The following is a 21,836-nucleotide window of genomic DNA, read 5'->3' on the forward strand; positions in this document are numbered from 1 at the left end:
CGCCCAGGAGCAGGCAGTGCCCTCCTCCGCCGCCCGGCTCCGCCCGCCGTCCCTGAAGAGGGAGGGGAAGGGAGTGCTGCTGGGAGGGATTGGCAGCAAGATGGCGCCGCCGGTGCGGGGGCTGAAGGGCGCTGTGTGGCAGAGTGAGTGCGTGCGGGAGCGAGTGCGGGGCTGCTGTCCCCGCTCCGGGCCGGGAGCGCCCCGGGGCCGCTCGGTGTGCGCGGGCCGGCTGGAAGCCGCCGCCGCTGGGGCGCCGCCCGCGTATATCCCGCCGTGTGGGGTCGGGGGTGCCCTGCCCGCCCGGGGTGGGTCCGGGGCCGCGGCCGGAGCCGCGCCGTTGTCGGAGCCGAGGAGGGCGAGCGGAGTCGGTCCCGGGCGGCCCTGCGGGGAGCCGGCTGTGCGGCGGAGGCTGTGGGTGGTGGCTTCTCCCCGGCTGCTACACCTGGTGACTCATCGCGGGGGTGGGAGGCGGCTGCCCCGCCTTGCGGTGCCCGCGGTGACAGCGCCTGGATAGAGACGCTCGCGCCTTATTCCGAGATAAGGGTGAGCTCTGCAGGCTGTAGCCCACCGGCCCGGCTCTTGGAGAGCTTAAACTGAAGCCAGCTCTTCCAGGACTTCTCTGTTGCATCCAAACTGGCTGTTTTGGGGAGACTCCGGCCTCAGGAGGGGCTCTGGTGTGTGTCACGGAGTGGCACTGCCCACTTTGTGTTCGGCTTCACGGTTTCAGTAGAAAAAGTTGAAGGTGTTCCCACGTAGTCTTACAAATGAACTGCAGATTTTTATCTCCATGTTTAGGAGCAGGTTCTGCTGGTGTTTGTTACAGAAAAGGAAATTGCAACTGCTCCCTTCCCTGGTGGAGTAGAAGGGCTCATAGTATTTCAGGTAGTGTGAGACCTATGAGAAAAGGCATTAGCAGCCACCTCACCCCGGGCTTAATTGTACTGAGGTTGTGACTCCATGAGCTGTTCAGCCAGCCTAGTGACTGTCACTGAAATGGGAAGGTCCTGCTGCTGTCTTCTTTCTGTTCCTCCACTGCTTCCACCTGAAAGCTCTGATCTGGTTGCTCGTGTCACTGGAAGAGGATATTGAGAAAGAGGAACTGAACTCTGATGTTCAGTCCTCAATTGCTGGCACCTATACCCTGCTTGTATGAATTAGATACCTTTGTTTACAACTTGACCTTTAGAAATCCTTTTTCTGCTTTGCTTTTCCTGTCTTGGTCTGTTAGGTTATGTGTGCCTTTGACTGTCAAGCCACCGTTTTGTCTTGAGATATTTTGTAGAAGACTTGGACATTCAAGGAAGGAATGTGATCAAAGCATTATAGTGTTGTCAGGGCCTGTAAGGACTTTTGAAAATGGTGTTGTCAGTGCAGACAAGACTGTGAGGAATGAAGATTAGAGTGATGGTAAAGCAATGTAAATAATAAAACATTTATATGGCAAGTTTAGTTGAGGTATGTCATGAAAAGAATGCTTTGTTAGATAATTAGTTACTCTTGTCTTTCCATTTCAACAACAATGAAAATTGATGAACTAAGTTTCATACATACTCTGGCACCCTGATTATGAGTAATTGAAGGCCATAAACTGCTGCTTCTTAATGGATCAGCAAACATGTTGGTGCTTTTTTTTTTTTTAAGGCTGATTTGTCTGAAAATAGTATGTCAGTGGTGTTGGTGGTTTATGTGGCAGTTTGTGTCAATGTGTATCTTATTCCTGCTCTGTGAACAGGTACAGAAGTACCTGTGGTGTGTGTACAAAGGGAGTTGTACCTGTGCTATGTCATGGTGCTGTTAAAAACCCCTTTGTGCCATTGTGATAGTCCCTTCTGTTAGGTGCAGTTTTAGTCTGAATTGAAGCAGAAGTGTGTGGGAGAGTTAATTCACCCAGTTTGTTGTCAGCTCACAATTATGGGGGTAGGAGGAGCACCTGTATTTAGGAAGCAGTAGTTCCTGTGGATAAAATCCTGACTATATACAGCTGCTCTCTGTGTCTATCTGTAAATAAAGTTTTTCCACAAAGAGTTCTGTTCTAGACTCGTATAATGGGTTCTAGCCTAATCACAGATAGCTACGTTAATTTTGGCACTTCTGCAACTTTATTTTTTGTAACGCTTGTTTACAGTCCTTTCTTCAGGAAGTGTGTTATAAACGGGTCACTGACTTTGCCAAGGTGTGGCTTCCTTGTTTGTTTGTTTATTTTTTCACATAGGGATTTAGCAGTCTGCAGTTCCTGCAGCCTTGTGTATAGTTCTTATCTAGATCAGGAAGTAAAGGTAGAAGAAAAAATGCTTTTCTAGACTAATTCAAAGAAGATAAAAGTAGAAAAGGTATTCAGGATGTGCAATTGGTATGAAATTTGTGAGAAGAAAATGAAAACTTGGACAAAAATGGAGCACTAATCATTCCTGGGCTTGTGATGGTTTTTGGTGTGTTCAGAATGCTTTCTGGAGAGCAGTGAGATGATTTTAAGAGCTTGTAAAGCAGTCTAGGTCAGTTATTTGGATGAGGCAGCTGCAGGTTGAGGGCAAAACATTGTTGGAATGTTACACGGGCAAGTACACTGTGTTAGTACACTGATAGCTTGGAATAAAGTTTCTTTTTATCATGGGAAAAAATGGACTTCAATTTTTTAATTATAGAAATGAGGTTCAAGACAACTGAATTTGTATGGTCTGGTTTATTTTATAGGCAACCAAAATACAGTATTGTAGAAAAAATATATTTGAGCTTTTGGACAAGATTCTTGGGCATTCAGCTTATTAAAAAGAACTCTGTGTAATGCTAAAGACTAATTAATTGGCAAGAATGTTATCCAGAAATATGGAGGTTAATAAAATTTTCACGAGGCTAAAGATTTTTTTATTACACCTTATGTACAGACCTAGAAACAGGCAGGGGCAGTTTGTGGTCAAGAATTCTGTGGATATATTTATTGATGTGGGTTTTTTTTATTATTCTTTTTAGACCTCTAAACATATGAATCTAAATGAGCGAATTATTATTTTCTTTTTTAGTAACAATTTGATTCCTCTAACTGAGAAACTGTTTCTTCTTGCAGAGCTAAAATCAGCAGTGTTTGATGACTTCAGGAAAGAGGAAGAATGGAAGGTACAGTTTTGTTATTTTTGTAAGAATGTTGTCATCGCTTGAACAAGAAATCTGTATCACTGAGTAGAGAACAAATAAATAAACTTCATGGCTGGTGTTTTCACCTAACATTGTTTTCTATCCAAGTAATGGGTTTGGGGTTTGGTAACTCTGAACACTGTCTAATACATGTTGAAAAATCTAAAGCCTAGTATAGGGAGAACAAATGGTTAATTGTCTCCTATTTTTTTTTTAGTTTTTAAAAAAATTAGAAGCTGGTTTTGTTTATCTCCACTTTTCTTTTCAAAGGCTTATACTTTATTACTTTCATAAATTATATGGCACTCCAGTACGTGTGGATTCACCTCTTTGAGCTGCTTAAGCTATAAAACAGTTTTAGAATAAGTACAGATATATTTAAGCAGACCATTGAGTATATTAGCAGGAATTCAAAAGACTTGTGACCAAGTGAAAGTTTCAAAATATTTTTTAGTATGAGTCGGGGGGACAAGCTACTTAGTTAAGATGAGGCTTATCTTTGGATATCCTGTATGTAGGGAGCTGCCTTCTAATGCTGTTTGAGACTAATTTTCTCCTGCAGTGTTGCTATATGCAGGTAATGAAAAGATATAGAGTAACGAAATAGATTTCAGCTTCAAATTTCCACAGCAAGTTAAGGCAATAACATGGGTTTGCTATAGCTGATTAACTTACGTAAATACTTGTGTGTTTTTTCAAAATGTTTAGATAATGCTTTTAGATGATTACACTACTAAATTGCTGTCACTGTGCTGCAAAATGACTGATCTACTGGCAGAGGGTATCACAGGTAAGTGTAATTCTTATTAATGTACAGATGGCAATATCCTGGTAAGAAAAAAGGAAGGAGTGAAATGGAGGATACCCTTCCAGAAAAGTGTCTTTATTTGGTTGATGAAGACAAGTAGCTGTGGGATATTAGACTAGTAGACTTTCTGGCTTATACAGTAATTACCCAATTGTGATTTATTATTTTTTTAATGAAGAAATAAATGTTTCTTTACCTAGAAGTTCAGATCCTTTTTTAAAATATTTTTTTCCCTAAAGATTGCTGTAAGGGTTGGTTTGTTTGTTTTTCAGTGTTTTGTGCTTTTAAGGTTTTTTTGTTTGGTTGGTGTGGTGGGTTTGGGTTTTTGGGCTTTTTTGTATGTGATTTTTGTTTTGGGAGAGGGGAGTGGGTGTTTTTTTGCTAATGCCTGTCTTTGAGATTGAAATAAATGCACAAAATGTAAGCGATCTTGTTTTTAATTAGCTTTAGGTCTAGATTTTTAGAAATACATTTGTAAGAGGGCATTGTTTAGACTTGGTTATTTTTTCACAAGTAGCAAGACTTTTCTTATTTCGATTATTCAGTATAAGATGATTATTCTGGAAGTATAATAGCAAAACTGTATCAATTTCCTTTTTTGGAGTGTGTTATAAGTCATAAGAGGTACTACTTATCCTTTGTGAGAAACTGTCAGTGAGCATGTATCCTCTTCATTAAGAAAAGCCTTTTATTTTTAGTGAGTACACTGCTGAAAAGAGCCTGTCTTTCAGCATCCAGATGTCTGACATAACTTATCTTCCTCATTCCTCCCACACAAAATTTCTGCATTCTCAAGCTTGTGTACTGCAACACTATATATTAATGACTTTATTAAAGAGAGAAAAACAGGAGTTGAGTGAAGCTGATTTGCTGAAAATATCTAATTTGTGCCTGCAATTATACTGAAACAGAGTAAGTGCCCAGGAAATAGGCAAACAAAGGACAGAAGAGGCTGTAGTCCAAAATGATGCCCTGCATAATTTTGCTCTCCCTCTCCTTCAGTGTGCTGGAAAAAGAACCATCTTGCCAAGGCAGTTCTCTTGCAAGACAGTTTGTACTGGCCCCCATAATTTGAGCATGTTTGCCTTGCCATATCTTTCTGTGTGAGGTCAAAACTCTGCTTGTGTAGAATACCCAGGAAGAATTTAGTCCTCCAACTTTAGTTGTCACTAGGCTGAGAGTTGAAGAAGTCGTGTGGTAACCTGATGCATTTAAAATAACAAAGAAAAAAATCAGGGCTTTCTTGGCAGATGATATGTCCCTGCCTCTAATATTGTGGACAACTTGATTGCTGTTACTTTATTAACTCTCTACTGCCTTCCTTAAAGATGCATAATGCTCTTAATTATAAAATTTATATATTATATATATATATATAAATAATATTTTTTACTTTATAGTGGTGGAGAATGTATATAAAAACCGTGAGCCTGTCCCACACATGAAAGCAATATATTTAATAACTCCCACAAAAAAGGTTAGTATTTTAAAGAAAGTGTTGCAAGATCTTTCAGACTGAAAAAACAATCTTATTTTAAAATGTTGATTTACTGTGTACAGCTATACAGTACTTAACTTTTGCATTTTCTGTAATACTTCTCCGTGTGATGCTTCATTTCCCATAACAAAAAGAAAATGCTGTGCTACCAGAGTATGTTACAAACAAGTACCTTGTGGTCAATGGAGGCACTGTTTCATTGCTTAGCTATTGTAACCTCACTGAAAGAGACGTTGTATCACATAATGATGCAATACATTGAAAAATAGAATTCAAAGTAATGGCTCTAATAAGATTTCTATTACTTCCTAAAAATTCTTGGGAGAATAAATCTCAGCACTGTTATAGGTGGGAAATTTTACAAGTACCCTGATTTGGGTGCTTCCTAAAGTGATCTTGGTGCATGACTGACCATCTGTAACTGTTTGTTTGTTATTCTTGCTGTGGAATTAAAAATCTCAAGCTTAAGTGTTTTCTTGTATGTTGAACTTCAGTATTCCTAAGTGGGACTTGGTAATAGGGTGGGAGAAACTTTATCTGGTATGTGAACAAAGGTAAAACACTGTCATGATGTTTTTTTTCCTTATTTTTTCTACCCCCATAAGTCTGTAGATGGACTTATTGATGACTTCATCACTAAATCATGCAGCAGATACAAAGCAGCATATGTGTATTTCACTGACTGTAAGTAAGCTTTTGTGTTGTAGTTTGATAACTTTATATAGGTAAATAAGTGAGCTCCTCACTTCTTTCCTATAATTGAGTACCTGAAAAGTTGAGGTCTTGTTTCTTGTGAGAAGATTTGAGACTCAAGTCATTAACCATATATTTGGGGTGCCAGATTGTGGTCACCATGCTGTCTTGCAATAGTAATTTCTTTCACAATTACCAGTCTTGATTGTTCTGCTCCTCAGCTTTTAATTTAGGATATGTAGTTTTATTTTTAAGTATTCCAGTCTTCACCTGTGTTGGAGAGTGTGGAGGAACACAATTCAGGTATAACTACGTATCTCCACATAAACAAAATAAATATGCATGAGAACTTTCTGCAAGAGCAGTGTTAGTTGGTTATTTCAGGTAGTTCTTCAGACTTGTGAGCCAGCTTTTTCCCTTCACCTGGAAGAAGGGGCCTACTTAGCCCTTGCGTGCACAGCAGAGGCAATGAGTGTGAATGCGGTGAATGTGACTGCATGTTCCCTGCAGTCAGTCAGTGGGACTAAGACGGTCTGTAATGAAGGGAAAACAAAAAACCCAAGCGTGCTGCTGAAGGCAGGGCCTGAGTTGTGACTGTCTTTGTGGATGTCTGTGCATGGTGCATATCTGCTACTGTATGTTCTCAAAGCAGTTATCAAATTACTATCCAAAGCTCTTGGTTTCTTGGTTCATTTCACACTGAAGCAGCAATGACTGTTCTGGAAAAATACTATCTTGCTCTGTGTTCCTTGGTTGCAAGTGGCAAGCTTTCAGTTTGAATACTTGCCAAAACTTTTCCTGTTGAGATGAATAGCTCCTGAGTTAGAGAAATAGCTCTGTCACTTCGAAGTCTGTGTAGTATTCATGTTGTCCCTGTATTCCTTAAATTCAGTTTCTAGACTGGGATCCAGTGTAGCCTGGAAGCATAGTGGAACACATTTGAGACCTATATTAAATTCTGTATTTCTGTGTTTTGCTGTTAGATATGTACACATTATTTCTCAGTTTAACCTTTTTTGTAGCTTGGGAAGTGTTTTTTCTCTCCTATATGAGAATAAATAGCAGAAAGTTTTGCTTTGATAAAATCAGCATCTTTCACAGCTGCAGACCGTTATTGAGTGTTCTACAACTTCCCTTGCACAAAGCTAGTAAAAATTGACCAGTGGTGCTTTTTGAACAACACAAAATATTGATTATATGTTCCCTCTCACTTTAGGAAGAGCAGGCAACTTTTTTTTGTATTTTACGGTTAATTGGTTTTCAATTTAGAATTGTCTGTTCTGAATACTGTAAGCTCATAAGTGAGTTGACAGCTGGAATATGCACAAATTATTTATACTTAGTCTTTTTTTTTTCCCCCTAGTTTGTCCTGACAGCCTCTTCAATAAAATTAAATCTTCATGTGCAAAATCAATAAGGAAATGCAAGGAGATCAATATTTCCTTCTTCCCTTACGAGTCTCAGGTAAGTTAATCTTAACAGCAAAAAACAGTCTGGAGGATTATTTTTAAGTGTTGCTGACCTTCTAGAAAACAATGAAATAAAATGTAGCTTTTGACTGACAAACTGTATGTGAGATGTTTTACCATTTTGGCACATTTCCAGTGCTCGTCTGTGCTTTTCAGATAAAACAAATGCTCTCATACTGAAAGGTTTATTCTTTGCACGTGGTCTGTTTGCCAGACTTAATGTCAGTTAAGTAGGGAGGTTAAAGAAGGAATCTGTTCCCTAAGAGAAGGCAAGTGTTCTGGTTTGTCTTCAGTAAACAGTAGAGTTTATGTTACTGCTTATGCTGAGGTGTTACTTTGGCAGACAAGGTAGGTTGGTGCATAGGAATAGGAGTAAGTAGGACCAACTACTTGATTTAGAGAACTGCAGGGGAGGGAAACAAAATGAAAGCCTTACAAAAAAACAGGAAATAAAAACTACCACAGCCTGACAGACTTTTCAGTGAGAGGAGAACATGGAAATCCCTGTTTTCTCAATTAAAAATTTGAGACCACCAATGGAAGCCAATGAGTGGTTTCAACGTGCAGCCGCACAGTGGGTGCTGTGTTGAGAAATAATTTGTTGCTGATGCTCTTGATCAGACACAGAAGGCTGAAATGCACACTGATACTAATACAGTGAAGCCTCCAAACCCTGTCCAGTACTGAGAGTTGTACAACTAACCATGAATGTTTCCCACATCAAACATTATGAACAAGGGGGGTCACAGCTCTTAATATACCAAGTGGCAGGTGAATATAGGAGAGGTTGCTGCTGGCCACGTGTTGCTGTGATGCAGTTTCCTAGTTTGAAGACAGACTCCTTTATAATAAAAAGGTTTTTTTATTTTTTAGGTTGAGAAACCATCAGAGAATAATGAGCGTGGTGGCTTGTTTGTTTGCTTTCCAGTGAGGTTGATGCTCCCAAGTTTTGTTTCAAACTGTTTTGGGGAGCTCTGCCAAGGCTGCTCTTCAGAAATACTCTACCAAATAAGGCCTATGAAAATTTTGTGGTCGTGGTTCTCCAGAGGTCTCACTGTCAGAGTAGAAATTGTGACTAGTTTTCTGATGTTGAAAATAAGCAGCACTCCAGTTGAACAACACTCTTGTTTTGGTGTAGTTTTGTATTCTAGATATTTTGGGTTGTGAGAACATTTTAAATCCTTAGCAAAGGAGCAGCGTTAACTAGTTTGCCTGCTTTCTGGGGTGCTAAGGGTGAATAATCAGAGTGAGCTCTGGGCGAAGTCCAGGTGACTATGTACTTGAATGAAGCAAACATCTTTATCTGGATGGACGTTCTTCTTTGGCTCTGTAGTTACAGAGTCCATCTGAAGCTGGAGAAAATCCATCTACTGACAATGGGGTTGTTTCTGTATTTGCATTCCATTTACAAAACTGTTGAAAAAACTTTTTTTCTCTGTAGTACTAAACTTCTTTTATCAAGGTTTAATGCATTTAAAAAATTTCAATTATTGAAGGTAAAGTCCTCATCTAATAAGCAGATACAATACATAAAATTTTATTTTAAATTTAACCTTGATACATTCTATAATTATTCTGATATTACATCGTGTGGCTCTGTACAAGACGCTGAAGAGGATTTAGTTCTTCCTGATATCTTTTCCTTCCTTCCTTCCATCTGAACAGGCAGTAAGCAATTTGAAAAATATAGTAATTTACATAGGAGAAAAGAGTAATAGGGAAAAAGAGAGTGTGAGAACAAGAAGCTGATGAGCTCAACAGGGCAGAGAAGGTGGAATGAAGTGTGGGATTAATTTTTTTTTTGGTGGTATTATGTGTGACTTTCTCTTACAGCATTTAGTTTTAAATTATTAGCAAGTTTTTTACCAGATATTTTAGATATGTGCAATTTAGGCCCTTTTTTCCTTGTTTGTGCTCTACCTAGGTATTTATTCTCAATGTCCCAGATGCATTCTACCGCTGTTACAGTCCGACTCTGGAAAAGACAAAGGAGAAAGATACTGTAATGCAAGTAATGGCTGAACAAATTGTTACCTTATGTGCCACACTAGATGAGAATCCAGGAGTACGATATAAAAGGTATATAAAGGAGTATGATATAAAGTCAGTGTTTTACAGTGTAATTGCTTTCACTTCTAGTGCTTACCACATTGTTTGGTCATAGCTTGAGGCTGCAGCATAGTTTGGTTAGTTGGTTTTTTTTTGGTTTATTTTTGTAATTGTGGGTTAATTGTTTTTAATCCACAACTCTGAAATATGGAATGATAGGAATTTGTGAAGTGTAGGTAAAACAGTGAGCTATTTCTCTATGTACATTTGTAGAACAGTACTTGCTAGACCCTGTTTTGTTCTAAATGGCTTGTTTCATGTTTGGTCAGTAGGATGACACTGTTATGCTGCATTCCTGTGTACCAGATGCATAATCCTGTAGGAGAACTGCTGCTGTTTGTAGATTTGCAGCTCCACTTGGTGCCAAGGAATTCATAAATTGCTGTGGCAGATGGGATCAGGATTTCTTGTAGTAGAGATATTAAGAATGCCTCCTTTGAGCTTTGAAAGGGGGTACAGATTAGTATCTTAGATGTCAAAGTAGACATCTGAAATTGTGTTCAAGAACTGCATTCTGTGGTGTAATGTGAAGTGGTGCCTTATTCTCTGCAAAGGTAACAGAGAAATAACTACTTGGCTGTTTCTTTTTCTTTTCTTTCCGTTTGTCTTTCTTCTTTCTTGTTTCCTGCCTCTGAGTGAGACTTTTAGGTGCTGGGCCGTATGCCAGCTCATGTCAATCTTTTGGCTGAAGCTGTTTCTGCTGTGTGAAATACCTGAAGCATTCAAAGAGTGGAATCGTAATGTAAAAGTGTAAATATATTGGAAATACTTAGAATGGAGTTCAGAAACTGCTTGTGAAACCAGAGGATCAATCTAGGGAGTTCTTTCTGTTTTAAAGGTAGCACCTTAGTGTACTGATGAAGAAATTTAAGTTCTTTTTGCATGCTTCCTTTTTTCCCAGTGGACCATCTGATAGAGCCAGCAAACTTGCACAGCTTGTTGAAAAAAATCTTGAAAACTACTACAGAACAGATGAGAAAAGCCAAATAAAGGTAGAAAGTGAACTTAAAATGTTTACTACTTTTTTTTAAGTCTGGGGAAAAAGAATAATGTTCAAAATAGGCTTTGACAATAGGTTCTACAAACCCAGATTTTATTTAATTATGAAGGCAACTAATTGCCATTTAGTTGTTTTTGTGTATGATAGCAATTTAGAAGTAGTAGCTGATACAGTAAATCTGTATGTAAGGTAAAAACTGATAAACTGGTTTTACTTGAAAAATTAGCCCTGTGATGATATAGGGGATGATATAAACCTGAAGACAAGTGGATAAATTTTGTTTTAATATCACCTTCCATAAGGCTGTGTGTAGAGGGGACTTCTCTGCAGAATTAAAATGGCTCTCCTGAAGGGATTTATTGTCCACAAAGATAGAGCTGTTCATGCAAATAATAGTTTTGATCTGTCCCTACAGATCAGGGCTGATCAGGGCAGCTGCTTTAACACAGAAGTATAGGCTAAACCATTCTGACTTGGTGGCTTTGCACTCTGCTACAGAAATAAATGTACCTGCTGCTACTGCCACTTTATTAAATCCCAAAATGAAACTTTCAGTTGAATGTTTGGAGATTTTTTCCTGTGTTGCAGCACTGTATAGATAAGGGGCACTGAAATATGAACAATGCAGTTACCTATGAAAAGTCAGTGGGTGGCCTTTTTTTTTTCTTTACACTTTTTGTTCATTAGATGAACAAAATTCAGGTTGCTGAGAGCATTACCTTAAAATTAATATTTAAACCCATTGTATGTAATTTAAATGTTTGTTGCTAATAATGTTGATAAACACTTGGACCATACTTCAGGTTTTTTTCAGTTATTTTTCAAAACATATCTGCAGTGCTGTAACCTTGATGTAAATAGATTTAACATGCATTAACTTTGTATTGTATGTCTTAACTTCTCCATGTTTGTTTGATGGCTTTTTAGGCTAAAACCCACTCCCAACTAATAATAATTGATCGTGCCTTTGATCCAGTATCAACTGTACTTCATGAGCTCACCTTCCAGGCAATGGCGTATGACCTGCTACCAATTGAAAACGATACTTACAAGCAAGTACTTTAAAAAAGAAAACAAACCTAAAACCCTTTACTCTTGATTATAAAATCTCTGGAGTTGTTTAGCATAATTGCACCATGGCAGTATTAGCTCCTTGTATTACATAACGGTTGCTTCACTTATGACTCTTTCCTTTTGGATTTGTAACTTCATTTTTTTAAGTTCCTCACTTAGTTGAGATTAGGTAGGATCTAACTATCATTTTTGTTAAGTTTTGGGTCTAACAAATTGCATTTTTTTAAAAAACCAAGAACTTTGTCATAGTGCACACTGAGATTCTCTAGATTTTCTTTCATATTCTCAACCTTTTCGACATAACAAGACAAATTAGACCAGTAATTGCATATTGAGAAAACTCTTGGTTATTTCTCAGAAATGCTCAGTTTTATAGCTCCAACCATTTAATTTGTGTAGTTGTTAAAATGTACATGTTTCTATTCTAAGTGCACATTTAAGTAAGTCATGTTCAGTTCATAAGCAGTGTTGGAACAGTCTAACAGTGGTTTGCATAAGTTATGTACTTTGCTGTCAGATTGTTCTGACAACAAGGATTTTGGTAGGACTTTGCTTTCTGATGACCCTCTACAGCAAATGAGACCTGATGGCCTCGTTGTTTGGTCAAGCAAACAGGAATGCCTGTCTTTGGTTGGAAGCACTGAGTGAATGTTTTAATAGGAAGTGTAGAGTTCTATTAATCTCAAACTCGCCAGGTATGAAGATGTAGCAGAGTATGTTTTATAGGTAGCCATGATCTGAATTTCACAATTAATCCTGTGATTTTTTTTTTTTTTTTTTTCCCCCATTCTGCTTTCTGGCAACTGTGTGAGTTTCTGTAAATGTGAAAATATTGTGTAATGTGATTGCTGTCTTGCTTTGTAGGTTTATTGCGAGCTTTGTTTATAGTCAAGTAATAACTGCTCTGTAATGGTGTGAAGCATGTTCCTTTTTATATGTGGAGCAATTTGCCCTGCTTAGTCTGTTTTGTTGGTGAATGGGACTTCATTTTCCTTCAGTTATAAAATCTCTTATAGTACACATGGAAAGCTGCACTTTGCAGTTTCAGTGTGTTGTTTGTGCAGTTTGCATTGGAACCAGAGGGAAGTTGACATTGAAAGCTGAAGAGAAATGGAGGTGCATGTGAATGTGTGATTAAATCTCTAGTTACTGTTGGTTTAAAAGAATGTCCAGAAGCTATTACCCCAAAGAACCATTCTAAAATTCATCTGCTTCTTCTGTGTTCAAAGATGTAATCTGTAAAATCCTTCTGTTAATTATATTTTTGTGAGGCAATAGCTTGGCTTGTAAATTAAAACCTTTGTATGTTACTGCTGTTACCATTCATGTTCATTAAACTGTAATAAATAATACTGTCATAACTAATGAGAATTAGGGGAAACCCAAAAACCAAATTACTGTCTGAATTTTCTCTTGGAAGATACAAAACAGAAGGATCTACTGGGAAGGAAAAGGAGGCAATTTTGGAGGAAGATGATGACCTCTGGGTGAAGATGCGGCACAAGCACATTGCAGATGTGATAGAGTATGTGAATGAATAACAAACCCAACTACTTGGTTTCTTTGAGAGGGAACGTATTTAAGCTGTTTGGTAGGAATACAGGTAGTAGTGAAGATGGTTTGTAATATAGACTTCATTCAGTTAATTAATGGATGCCAGCAAGAAACTGTGCTTCCAAAATACGTTATGTATCAAGATATACTGTTATGCTAATGTTCCTTACAGTTCTTGAGGAAAATGGAAATCAAGTAATTTCCTGGGAAGTATTTTCAAATCTTTTGCATCTGAAGGGATTATTTTGTGTAAAGTACTAGCAAGCTGTTACATCAAATGACATTATGCAGATATCATAAGTTTAACTTACATTGTTTCTGTGAAAAATTGCTCTCTTCTCTGAAGGAGACCTGTATCTGAAGTTTTTACTTTCATTCAGAAGTTCATGTTGTACAGTTCCTTTAAGATTTTAACAAAAGATTTTAGAACTTCTGTGCTGTTGCATTCAATAATTTTTCTTTTTTTTTTTTTTCAGAGAAATACCCAAACTTCTGAAAGAGATTTCATCAAAAAAAAAAGAAGCAGAAGGAAAAGTAAGTTGTTTAAATTGAAGTATTGCAGTCTTTCCTGATAATTCAGTTATTTTCACCTAATCAGATCCCTTGAATTCATTGACCTATTACAGAGATTGAGGCTTTTCTCAACTGGAATTTTCGAGGGTCGTGGGGGAAGCAAGACTGCAACAAGAAGGGAAATAAGCATGTCAAATATTGGGGGGGCCAGATTTTCAACTTGTATCGTTTCTTCACAGTTATCACTCTCTGCTCTGTCCCAGTTGATGAAAAGGATGCCACAGTATCGTAAAGAGATCAGTAAGGTAAGGGGTCTTTTGTAATTACAACGTCACAATAAATAATTCTGTGCACTTTAACTTTCTGTGTTATTGAAGTCGAGCTTTATTCTGTTGTTTTCCTGTTGAGTGTGCTATATAGCTGTTCTCCAGTAGGTTCACCTACTGTAAAATTTGGAGAAGAAAACTTGTTTCCAGGTGTTTCATTTTACTAAGTAAAAAAATCATATTATTTGTGTGCTTTGAGGATTGAATATGGCACTAGTGTTTAATGTTTTAAAAGGTATTACCGGGGCTGGTCTCTAAGTGAAGGGTAAAACATGGAAAATGCATGATGGTTCTGAAGGATAGTTGAAAGATTGACTCTTATAACCAGTAAAAATTATTAGTATGTTAAAAAAAGACAGTAAAGTTATGGCAGCTTGTGATTGTCTTTTTTCTCCTTTCTTTCTGTCTTACAGCAAGTTGTTCATCTTAACATAGCAGAAGATTGCATGAGCAAGTTCAAATCTAACATAGAAAGGCTCTGTAAAACTGAACAGGTATGTTTAAAAAAACCAAAACCCAAGCAGCAACTTACTGCAAATACAGATTTTTTTGTTTGCAGGAATAGAGGCTTGTTTTAAGTGACAAAAATCTCATGCCTTTTTTTTTTTTTGCCGTCAGTTTTTGAGGTACTAGTATTAAAACTAAATGAGATGTACAAGGCTCTTAATCTGCCAGTAATGGAGGTATTCTTAGAGTTTGGGGGTTTTTGTCTTGAAATCTGGCTGATTTTTATAAAGACCATCTTTGTTTTCTTTGTTCAAAACTCCTGTGAGGTTGCTGTAGTATGTTCTGCTGGTGGAAACCTTTTTAAAATGTCTGGGAAAAGCACCTGTTGGGGTGAGGCATTACATTTTACTATTAATCTCAAGTAAAAAACTGTAAATTACATTTCTGGGAGTTCTAGATATCAAACACTTTTAAATGTTTGAGTGTTATGTAGAGTTATTATAATGCTGCAGCTATTGAAATAAATGTCAGACATGTCATACTGAGTTTAAATTGATGCGGCTTGATTGTTTCCTGAAACCTATGGTTTCATAAAAATGCATTTCAAAACACACAAAACAATATTGCTTTTTAATGACTACTCTCTAAAACCATTGTGTGTGGGCTCTTTATTTTTTATTCATTTAGGACTTGGCTCTTGGAACTGATGCAGAAGGTCAAAAAGTGAAAGACTCCATGAGAGTCCTCCTTCCAGTTCTGCTGAACAAAAGTCACGAGAGTTATGACAAAATCAGAGCTATTCTGCTATATATCTTTAGCACAAATGGTATGATAACTTGTCCTATTTTTTCCCTCAATGCTATTAATTTGAATTCAAGTTTTAGGATAGATATTTTTAGTTGATATAAGTTAATATTGGAGTTGATGGCCAGGTTTGAAAGAAATCTTGTCCATCCTCTGTAGCTGTGCTCAAATTGGTAGCAAAGATACTACTGATAAGGAGTTAAGAGATGTAATTCAAGTGCAGATTTATATGGTGTTTTAGCATCGTTCCTGTTCTTGGATGTGTGCAATAGTTTGTTTTCTTGTTTTCACAAATTAAGTCAGTGGGGAAGAATTTGTAGTAGAAGAGGAGGAAATTGGCAGAATGCTGGTCTGAGGAATCTGCAGCAATATCGAGTTTTGGTCTCAAAAATGGACCATTAAACAAAATTTTATCTAAACTATAATAGTATGTTAAACAACGAAACAAAAAAATCCTGGACTAAATAACAGCCCAGACAGTGTGAGACAAAATTTGTCTTACAGTCTCTTGGTAATTAAGTTGTCTGTTTTCCATATATTGAAGGAACTACCCAGGAGAACTTGGAGAAGCTGATCCAGAATGTGCATATAGAAAGTGATAGTGATATGATAAGAAATTGGAAATACCTTGATGTTCCTGTTATCTCTTCAGTAAGAATGTATTTATTTATTTTCTAAGTTCCTACTACCCAAGCACTTGTCTACAGCTCTTTCAGCAACTCCTAATAGTATTATCCAAGTCTGTTTTTGGAAACAGGCAATTACTAGGAATTCTTAAATGCTAAATCCTTTGAAAATTATTCATGTTAATTGTTTAAAGTAAGGTACCCATAATGTTCCCTCTACAATCATCAGATGGTGACTTGACCTAACTGGTTTTGGAAAGTGCCAATCTACTCAGTTTCTTGTCTCTGAAGTTAGTATTTCTAGTGTACACTGAATTCTGTAGGTATTAATTGTTGTTCTTTGTCATTATTATTATTTCTTTAAATTTTCCTACTGATGCCCCCTCCTTCCACTACTGACTGTGAATAATTTTCAAAAGTCCAAATACATTATATAATGCAACCATGTTTTGAAAATCTTTTCAGTTTGCTGTTCAGCAGCATAAATACTCAAGGAGAGACCGTTCTTCAGAAGAAACCTTTCAACTTTCTAGGTGGACACCTGTTATCAAAGATGTTATGGAGGTAAATTTGACCAACTAATTAATTCATGGGTGAAGTGCAGAAATTTACTTGAGTGAGCAGTTACAGCCAGTCCATACTATTATGAGTTACTGTTGTCAAATACATCTGGTGAAAAAGTGATCTTTTTTTAGTCTGTCAGTAATACAGAACATTAGACTGCTTTGTGTTAGTAATGCTCTTTATTAGAGGTCATTTTAAAGGTGAAGCAAATGAAAGTGAAAGCAAGAGGTCTTTTAGAACAGCTTGTCCTGTGATTGGCAGTGTTTAGTGTAATTTAAAGATTTGCTTTGGGGTTTTTTTTTTCCTCCAGTGGGTTTTTAAACTGCAATTCAAATCTAAACTGTAATGTGGTAGAGACTGGAAGATGTTTCTTGCCGGAAATGTAGTTCCTTTATTCTTAAACCTCTTCCTAAGCATCAATTAGTGACTGATGTCAGACAGGGTAGTGAGTTCACTGGACCTTTAATCTGACCCAATGCTGTAATTCATAGATTTTGGTGGCTTTCACATGCTCATTTGTATTTTTAGTGGACTCTGACTTCTCTCATACACTGCTGTAGAGAAATTAAATACTTTGGGTTGTTACAGATGAAAAACTGCTTGTAAAATCTGAACAGTTAAATCAATATTGTGTTTATAAAAAAACGCGTTCTCCCAATTCCTTGTGATACACAAAAGACTTAGAATACATTTTAGCATTATGTGGTCTAGCACTTTGTTACATAGGACTGTTGTTCATGAGATGCGACTTGCAATTGGTTATTCTAAGCTGAATGTGTTGGCATTAAATTCCAGGTAGACATCCTTACTGATGAAGCTGAAACTTGGTGGGTTTTAGGTCTGCAAGGCTGTTTAAAGTGTGTCTTTGTTTTGCCCTTCAGGATGCTATAGAAAACAAATTAGATTCAAAAGACTGGCCTTATTCTTCCCGGTGTCCTCCCACCTGGAATGGTTCAGGAGCAGTAAGGTAAATAATTTTATTTCCTGAAAAATAGTTTACCCCTTTCTCAGTTTTTTTGTCATATACATTCTAAAGAGTTATGGAGGTGTGCTTACTAAATGGTAAAATAATGTATATAAGGTAATGCTAAATTCTCAAGCCTGTATTTTTATTTAATCTAAAACGTACTGAACTCGGTTGTTATTTTAATAATTCTTCTTAGTCATATAGACCTTTACTTGGAGTACCTCCCTTTTGATAACTGATAAATTATCAATTTATGTAAACACTTTAGCTGAAATTACAATCAAACCATGAACTGCATGACAGGAATTAACTGCTTGTTAAGTATATAATTTTAACCAAAAATGAATCAGTAAAGCTGGATAAATGTCATCTTCTGAAATCTTTTGCAGTGCACGCCAGAAACCTAAGGGTAGTTCCAGAGAGGAGCGGAAGAGCAGTGCAAGGCTGATTATATTTGTGATTGGGGGAGTCACATATTCTGAGATGCGCTGTGCTTATGAGGTTTCTGAAGCCTACAAGTCCTGTGAAGTTGTTATTGGTAAGCTTGCCTTGGAGAAGGGTGGTGTGTGCACTGTACTACATGTGCTTCTGGAAATTGTAAGGATCATCATTGGGATTGTTTTTCATACATGCCCTGTGTTGGTTCAGTACACTAATAGTATAACCAGTGTATTGCTTAAAACCATGCACTTAGAAGCATCTTTTCATTTTGGTCAGGCTGCTTGGTGTTTAGAGGTTTGTTTTTTTTTTTTGCAACAGGGTATTAAGGACAAAAAAGGTAGTTATGCTGTACAGAAGAACCATCGTGAATTATGTCAGAAATATGTTGAAGTATAGCAAAAAGGATTTAAACATACCTCTGTTTCCTTGCATTACAGCTTCCTCACAACTTTTGCATCTGCCTGTGCTTTGCCTTTAGTGACACTTGCTGCTCCTGTTGCTTTTGGAAGTAGTACGATATATCAAAACAGAGCTCTAAATACAGGACCTTACCAGAGACCTGTATGCATCTGCAGGGGCAACTGATATTTGGGTGCAGGGTCATCTAAAGCATTTTAAGTTGCTTGAAATGTCTGTCTGGCAGTTAAATTTGGTCTTGAGTTTCAGAAAGGCTTGAATTTATCTACCATGATTTTAAATAAGTCCTTTCCTAAAACAATGACAACCTTGATTCTGAGATCTAGAGTCTGTTACCTCTAAATAGTCAGGGGTTTTGTAGGTGTGTTTGTGTGTGGTTGGTTTTTCTGGTTAATTTTTTCTTTGCTGGTTTCATTGATGGTGGTTGAGGTAGGTCTAATGCTGGTTCTAGTTTTGAGTTGCAACAGAAAGACCAGGATAACAGAAATGCAGATCAACCAGACTTTCTTCATCTGAGACTTGCTTACAAAACCATGTTTAGTGGTCACTCTTTCACTGTGGTATCTAGCACTAACCACAGCACTATCTTCCCTTTTGTTTGGAGATGATTCTTGTAGTTTTGTTTGTAATCCTGATTTTTGAGGGAAGGTGAAATTTGCCAGATTTCCATGTGGCTTACTGCAGGATTAAAATTTTGCTGCATTTGTGATTCAGAACTCAAGGAATACTAGCCCACTCAGAGTGACACTGCTAAAACCAAAAGTTCCAGACAGCTGTAATCTTAAACAGTTAAGCACTGCCTTTAGAACTGTAGGGTGACCCTTCATGGCAGAAGTTATAATTACTCTCTATGAGAATAAGAGAGTTGTGCAGTCCTGAAGAATACTAAGGATTTTCTTTGCTGCTCAAGACTTGGAATTTGCTGTAAATTTTTCGCAGAAATGTTAGTCAGTAAAAGCCAGTTTTTTGTAACTGATATTTCTGTGGAAAACCACTGTTTGTGATGACCTTTAATCCAGGTAGTTTCTTGATTCTAGGATAAAGCCTGTCATTCACCGGGCAGATTTCTTGCAGGCTGGGACAGCTGTACACAGCATAAGTGGCCTGGGTTCAAGCCACAGGACTTGAAACTTTTATTCCAAGCACGAGTCCTGATCTGGGTGTGTGTGTGGGAGAGGGACATTTCCTACCTAATGGTAACACTTACATTTATAGGATGGTGTTTTATATGAACACGCTTTGAACTGCTGTACTTGTCAGTTTTGCAGGTACAGTAAAAACAGGCCAGCATGTCACTGATGTTTTAAAGAGGGAGTGTCTGACAGTCAGAATTTGACTGACACAGTTAATATTTACGTTCTTTTGTCAGGTTCTACTCATATTTTGACACCTAAAAGACTACTGGATGAAGTGAAGAGCCTTACTAAACCCAAGGATATGGTCTCCATTAAGGATGAATAGATATGGTGATGTTTATGATGCATTACAAAGACAAACAGTATGTACATACTCTAATGGAACTGACTTTTCCAAACACTGCACTATGATACTACATGGTTCTGACTAATGGAAAGTCATGTTATAATTTAAATTTGCTGCTTTTTGGGAAGTAGAAGGCAGAGAGAGGAAAAACTAAACACATGTGTTTCTTAGGTTGTATTTAATATTATAAGTGCTTTTTTAAAAGGGCATGTTTGTTCCTAAGAAATTATGCTAAAAGTTATTGTGACTATATATAAACTGGAATTGTCTTTGAGAACTGTGAAACCTTTATATAATAGAATTTATTTCTAAAAATTACTGAATTAAAAAGGGTCTAGGCCCTTGGGTAGGGGCTTCAGGAGAAAATTTGTATATATGGGTTTATGGTAAAAATGTTTCATACAAATGCAGTATCTTAAAGTGTAATATTTTCTGTAAAAGTAACTCACTGAAAATTCTTTAAATATATTTAATTGTGAAAAATCTAAAGGCTTTTTAGATGGTGCTGGGTCAGGGAGATAGTTAATCACAGAAGTATTAAGCAGTTCTAATCACAATAAATAACTGAAGAAATGCTGTCAACTGTGCACTGAAGTACACTTTATATTTAAGTATATACAGGGATTATTAATGAAGCTTTTTTAAAAAACTAATTTCTTAGCAACTTCCTTATGATTGTGTCTACATAGTGCATCTGTTAGAGGTTGAATTGCCTGTGATACAGAAATTCCAAAACTATAAGCATGTCTTCTTGAGGAAGTGGAGGCAGAGGAAAAGGAGAGGAAAAGAAGGGAAGCAGTTGAATCTTTCAAATGGCTTGGTAATTTAAAAAAGAAAAGCTAAAAGAAAACCAAATGACAAAACCTGATATATTCAAGAGAATTTACTCTTCTGTCTGCTTTGTTATGTCATAAGAAAGAAATACTTAAATTTACATTGAAGGGAATAATCTAAACTGTATGAATTCCATAACACTGGTAATGTTTAGATGTGTCTTTAAAAATTACATAATTAAAATCACTAAACTTTTGAAGGGATGTTGTATTTATGTGCCTTGAAATGTTAGTTTGTTGTATGTAGAAGCTGAGAGAAATGTTGTAATGAAAAATAATAGATTACTCATGGTTTTTTATTAACATTTTTCCCAACCATAAAGGAATTAATTTCTTGTTTTGCATAAAGGTGGATTTGTTTCTTTTCTCTTTATTTTGCTCTAAGGTTAACTAGCAGGTTAAGAGAATATTTTTGCTAGGTAAGATCATTCAGAGTTAATTAGGTGGAAAAAGGTTAAGTTCCCCCCACACACACATTAGAGAGGAATGAAAGGTGAGAAAGTTACAATTTAAGATGTTGCAGCACATGTAGCATGGTGAGAATAAGTGGCTTTATCTTTCAAATGCACCTAAATGAGTTAGGAATTGAATGTATTCTGACTTTTTTTTTTTTCAATATGAATACAGGAACAACACTCTAACTGGTTCATCAAACACCACGTGCATCAAAACTTTAAAAAATTAGCAGAAATACCTACAACATTTTTCTGAATTCTAGTTTGTAACTATAAAAAAACCCAACTCAATGTAGAGCACTGTAAAACCAAAATAATTAGAAATGTGAACTGTGACTTGGTATGTTAGTGTGACGTTTGCAGGTAGGTGTCTCAGGTGCAGAGGCTGTTTTGGTGTGTTTAAGCAGCTGCTGTTAAAATGTGGGAAGAAATAATAACTTAGTAATGACTGAGGTTTATTCTCACACTTTGGAGTCTGGGGAAATCAAAGTCAGAAAGTTAATTTTCCTTGTTTAATCCAATTTTTATTAAGCTACCTTAGGTGGACACTTTAGAAAAAGGTACCTGTACACAGCAATGGATACTTAGAGAAAGGTACCTTTAGCCAACCTACTAAGGACTTTCAGT

The 21,836-nt window shown here is 37.1% G+C and overlaps 1 protein-coding gene across 5 annotated transcripts in view; it reads left to right on the forward strand.

Annotated features, from left to right (window-relative positions):
- STXBP3 (syntaxin binding protein 3) overlaps nucleotides 1-21,836 on the forward strand; it is a 43,157-nt gene that overhangs the window by 165 nt on the left and 21,156 nt on the right. The window contains exons 1-19 of one of the 5 annotated variants that reach the window (XM_051805342.1): nucleotides 32-143; nucleotides 3,062-3,111; nucleotides 3,838-3,919; nucleotides 5,338-5,414; nucleotides 6,041-6,119; nucleotides 7,492-7,592; nucleotides 9,522-9,676; nucleotides 10,608-10,698; nucleotides 11,634-11,758; nucleotides 13,201-13,305; nucleotides 13,811-13,868; nucleotides 14,087-14,152; nucleotides 14,587-14,667; nucleotides 15,308-15,446; nucleotides 15,969-16,075; nucleotides 16,516-16,614; nucleotides 17,496-17,581; nucleotides 17,971-18,119; nucleotides 19,809-21,216. In XM_051805342.1, coding sequence (XP_051661302.1) covers nucleotides 101-143; nucleotides 3,062-3,111; nucleotides 3,838-3,919; nucleotides 5,338-5,414; nucleotides 6,041-6,119; nucleotides 7,492-7,592; nucleotides 9,522-9,676; nucleotides 10,608-10,698; nucleotides 11,634-11,758; nucleotides 13,201-13,305; nucleotides 13,811-13,868; nucleotides 14,087-14,152; nucleotides 14,587-14,667; nucleotides 15,308-15,446; nucleotides 15,969-16,075; nucleotides 16,516-16,614; nucleotides 17,496-17,581; nucleotides 17,971-18,119; nucleotides 19,809-19,900 — 1,785 coding nt within the window. In that variant the 5' untranslated portion in view covers nucleotides 32-100 and the 3' untranslated portion in view covers nucleotides 19,901-21,216. Of the gene's footprint in view, nucleotides 1-31; nucleotides 148-3,061; nucleotides 3,112-3,837; nucleotides 3,920-5,337; nucleotides 5,415-6,040; nucleotides 6,120-7,491; nucleotides 7,593-9,521; nucleotides 9,677-10,607; nucleotides 10,699-11,633; nucleotides 11,759-13,200; nucleotides 13,306-13,810; nucleotides 13,869-14,086; nucleotides 14,153-14,586; nucleotides 14,668-15,307; nucleotides 15,447-15,968; nucleotides 16,076-16,515; nucleotides 16,615-17,495; nucleotides 17,582-17,970; nucleotides 18,120-19,808; nucleotides 21,217-21,836 lie in introns of those variants that run through there. The other 4 variants (XM_051805361.1, XM_051805352.1, XM_051805332.1 and 1 more) reach the window with 4 other exon arrangements.

The sequence above is a fragment of the Manacus candei genome, unplaced genomic scaffold (genome assembly GCF_025592945.1).
Source record: "Manacus candei isolate 608988 ecotype Guabito, Panama unplaced genomic scaffold, ASM2559294v1 h1tg000005l, whole genome shotgun sequence".
Taxonomy (NCBI): domain Eukaryota; kingdom Metazoa; phylum Chordata; class Aves; order Passeriformes; family Pipridae; genus Manacus; species Manacus candei.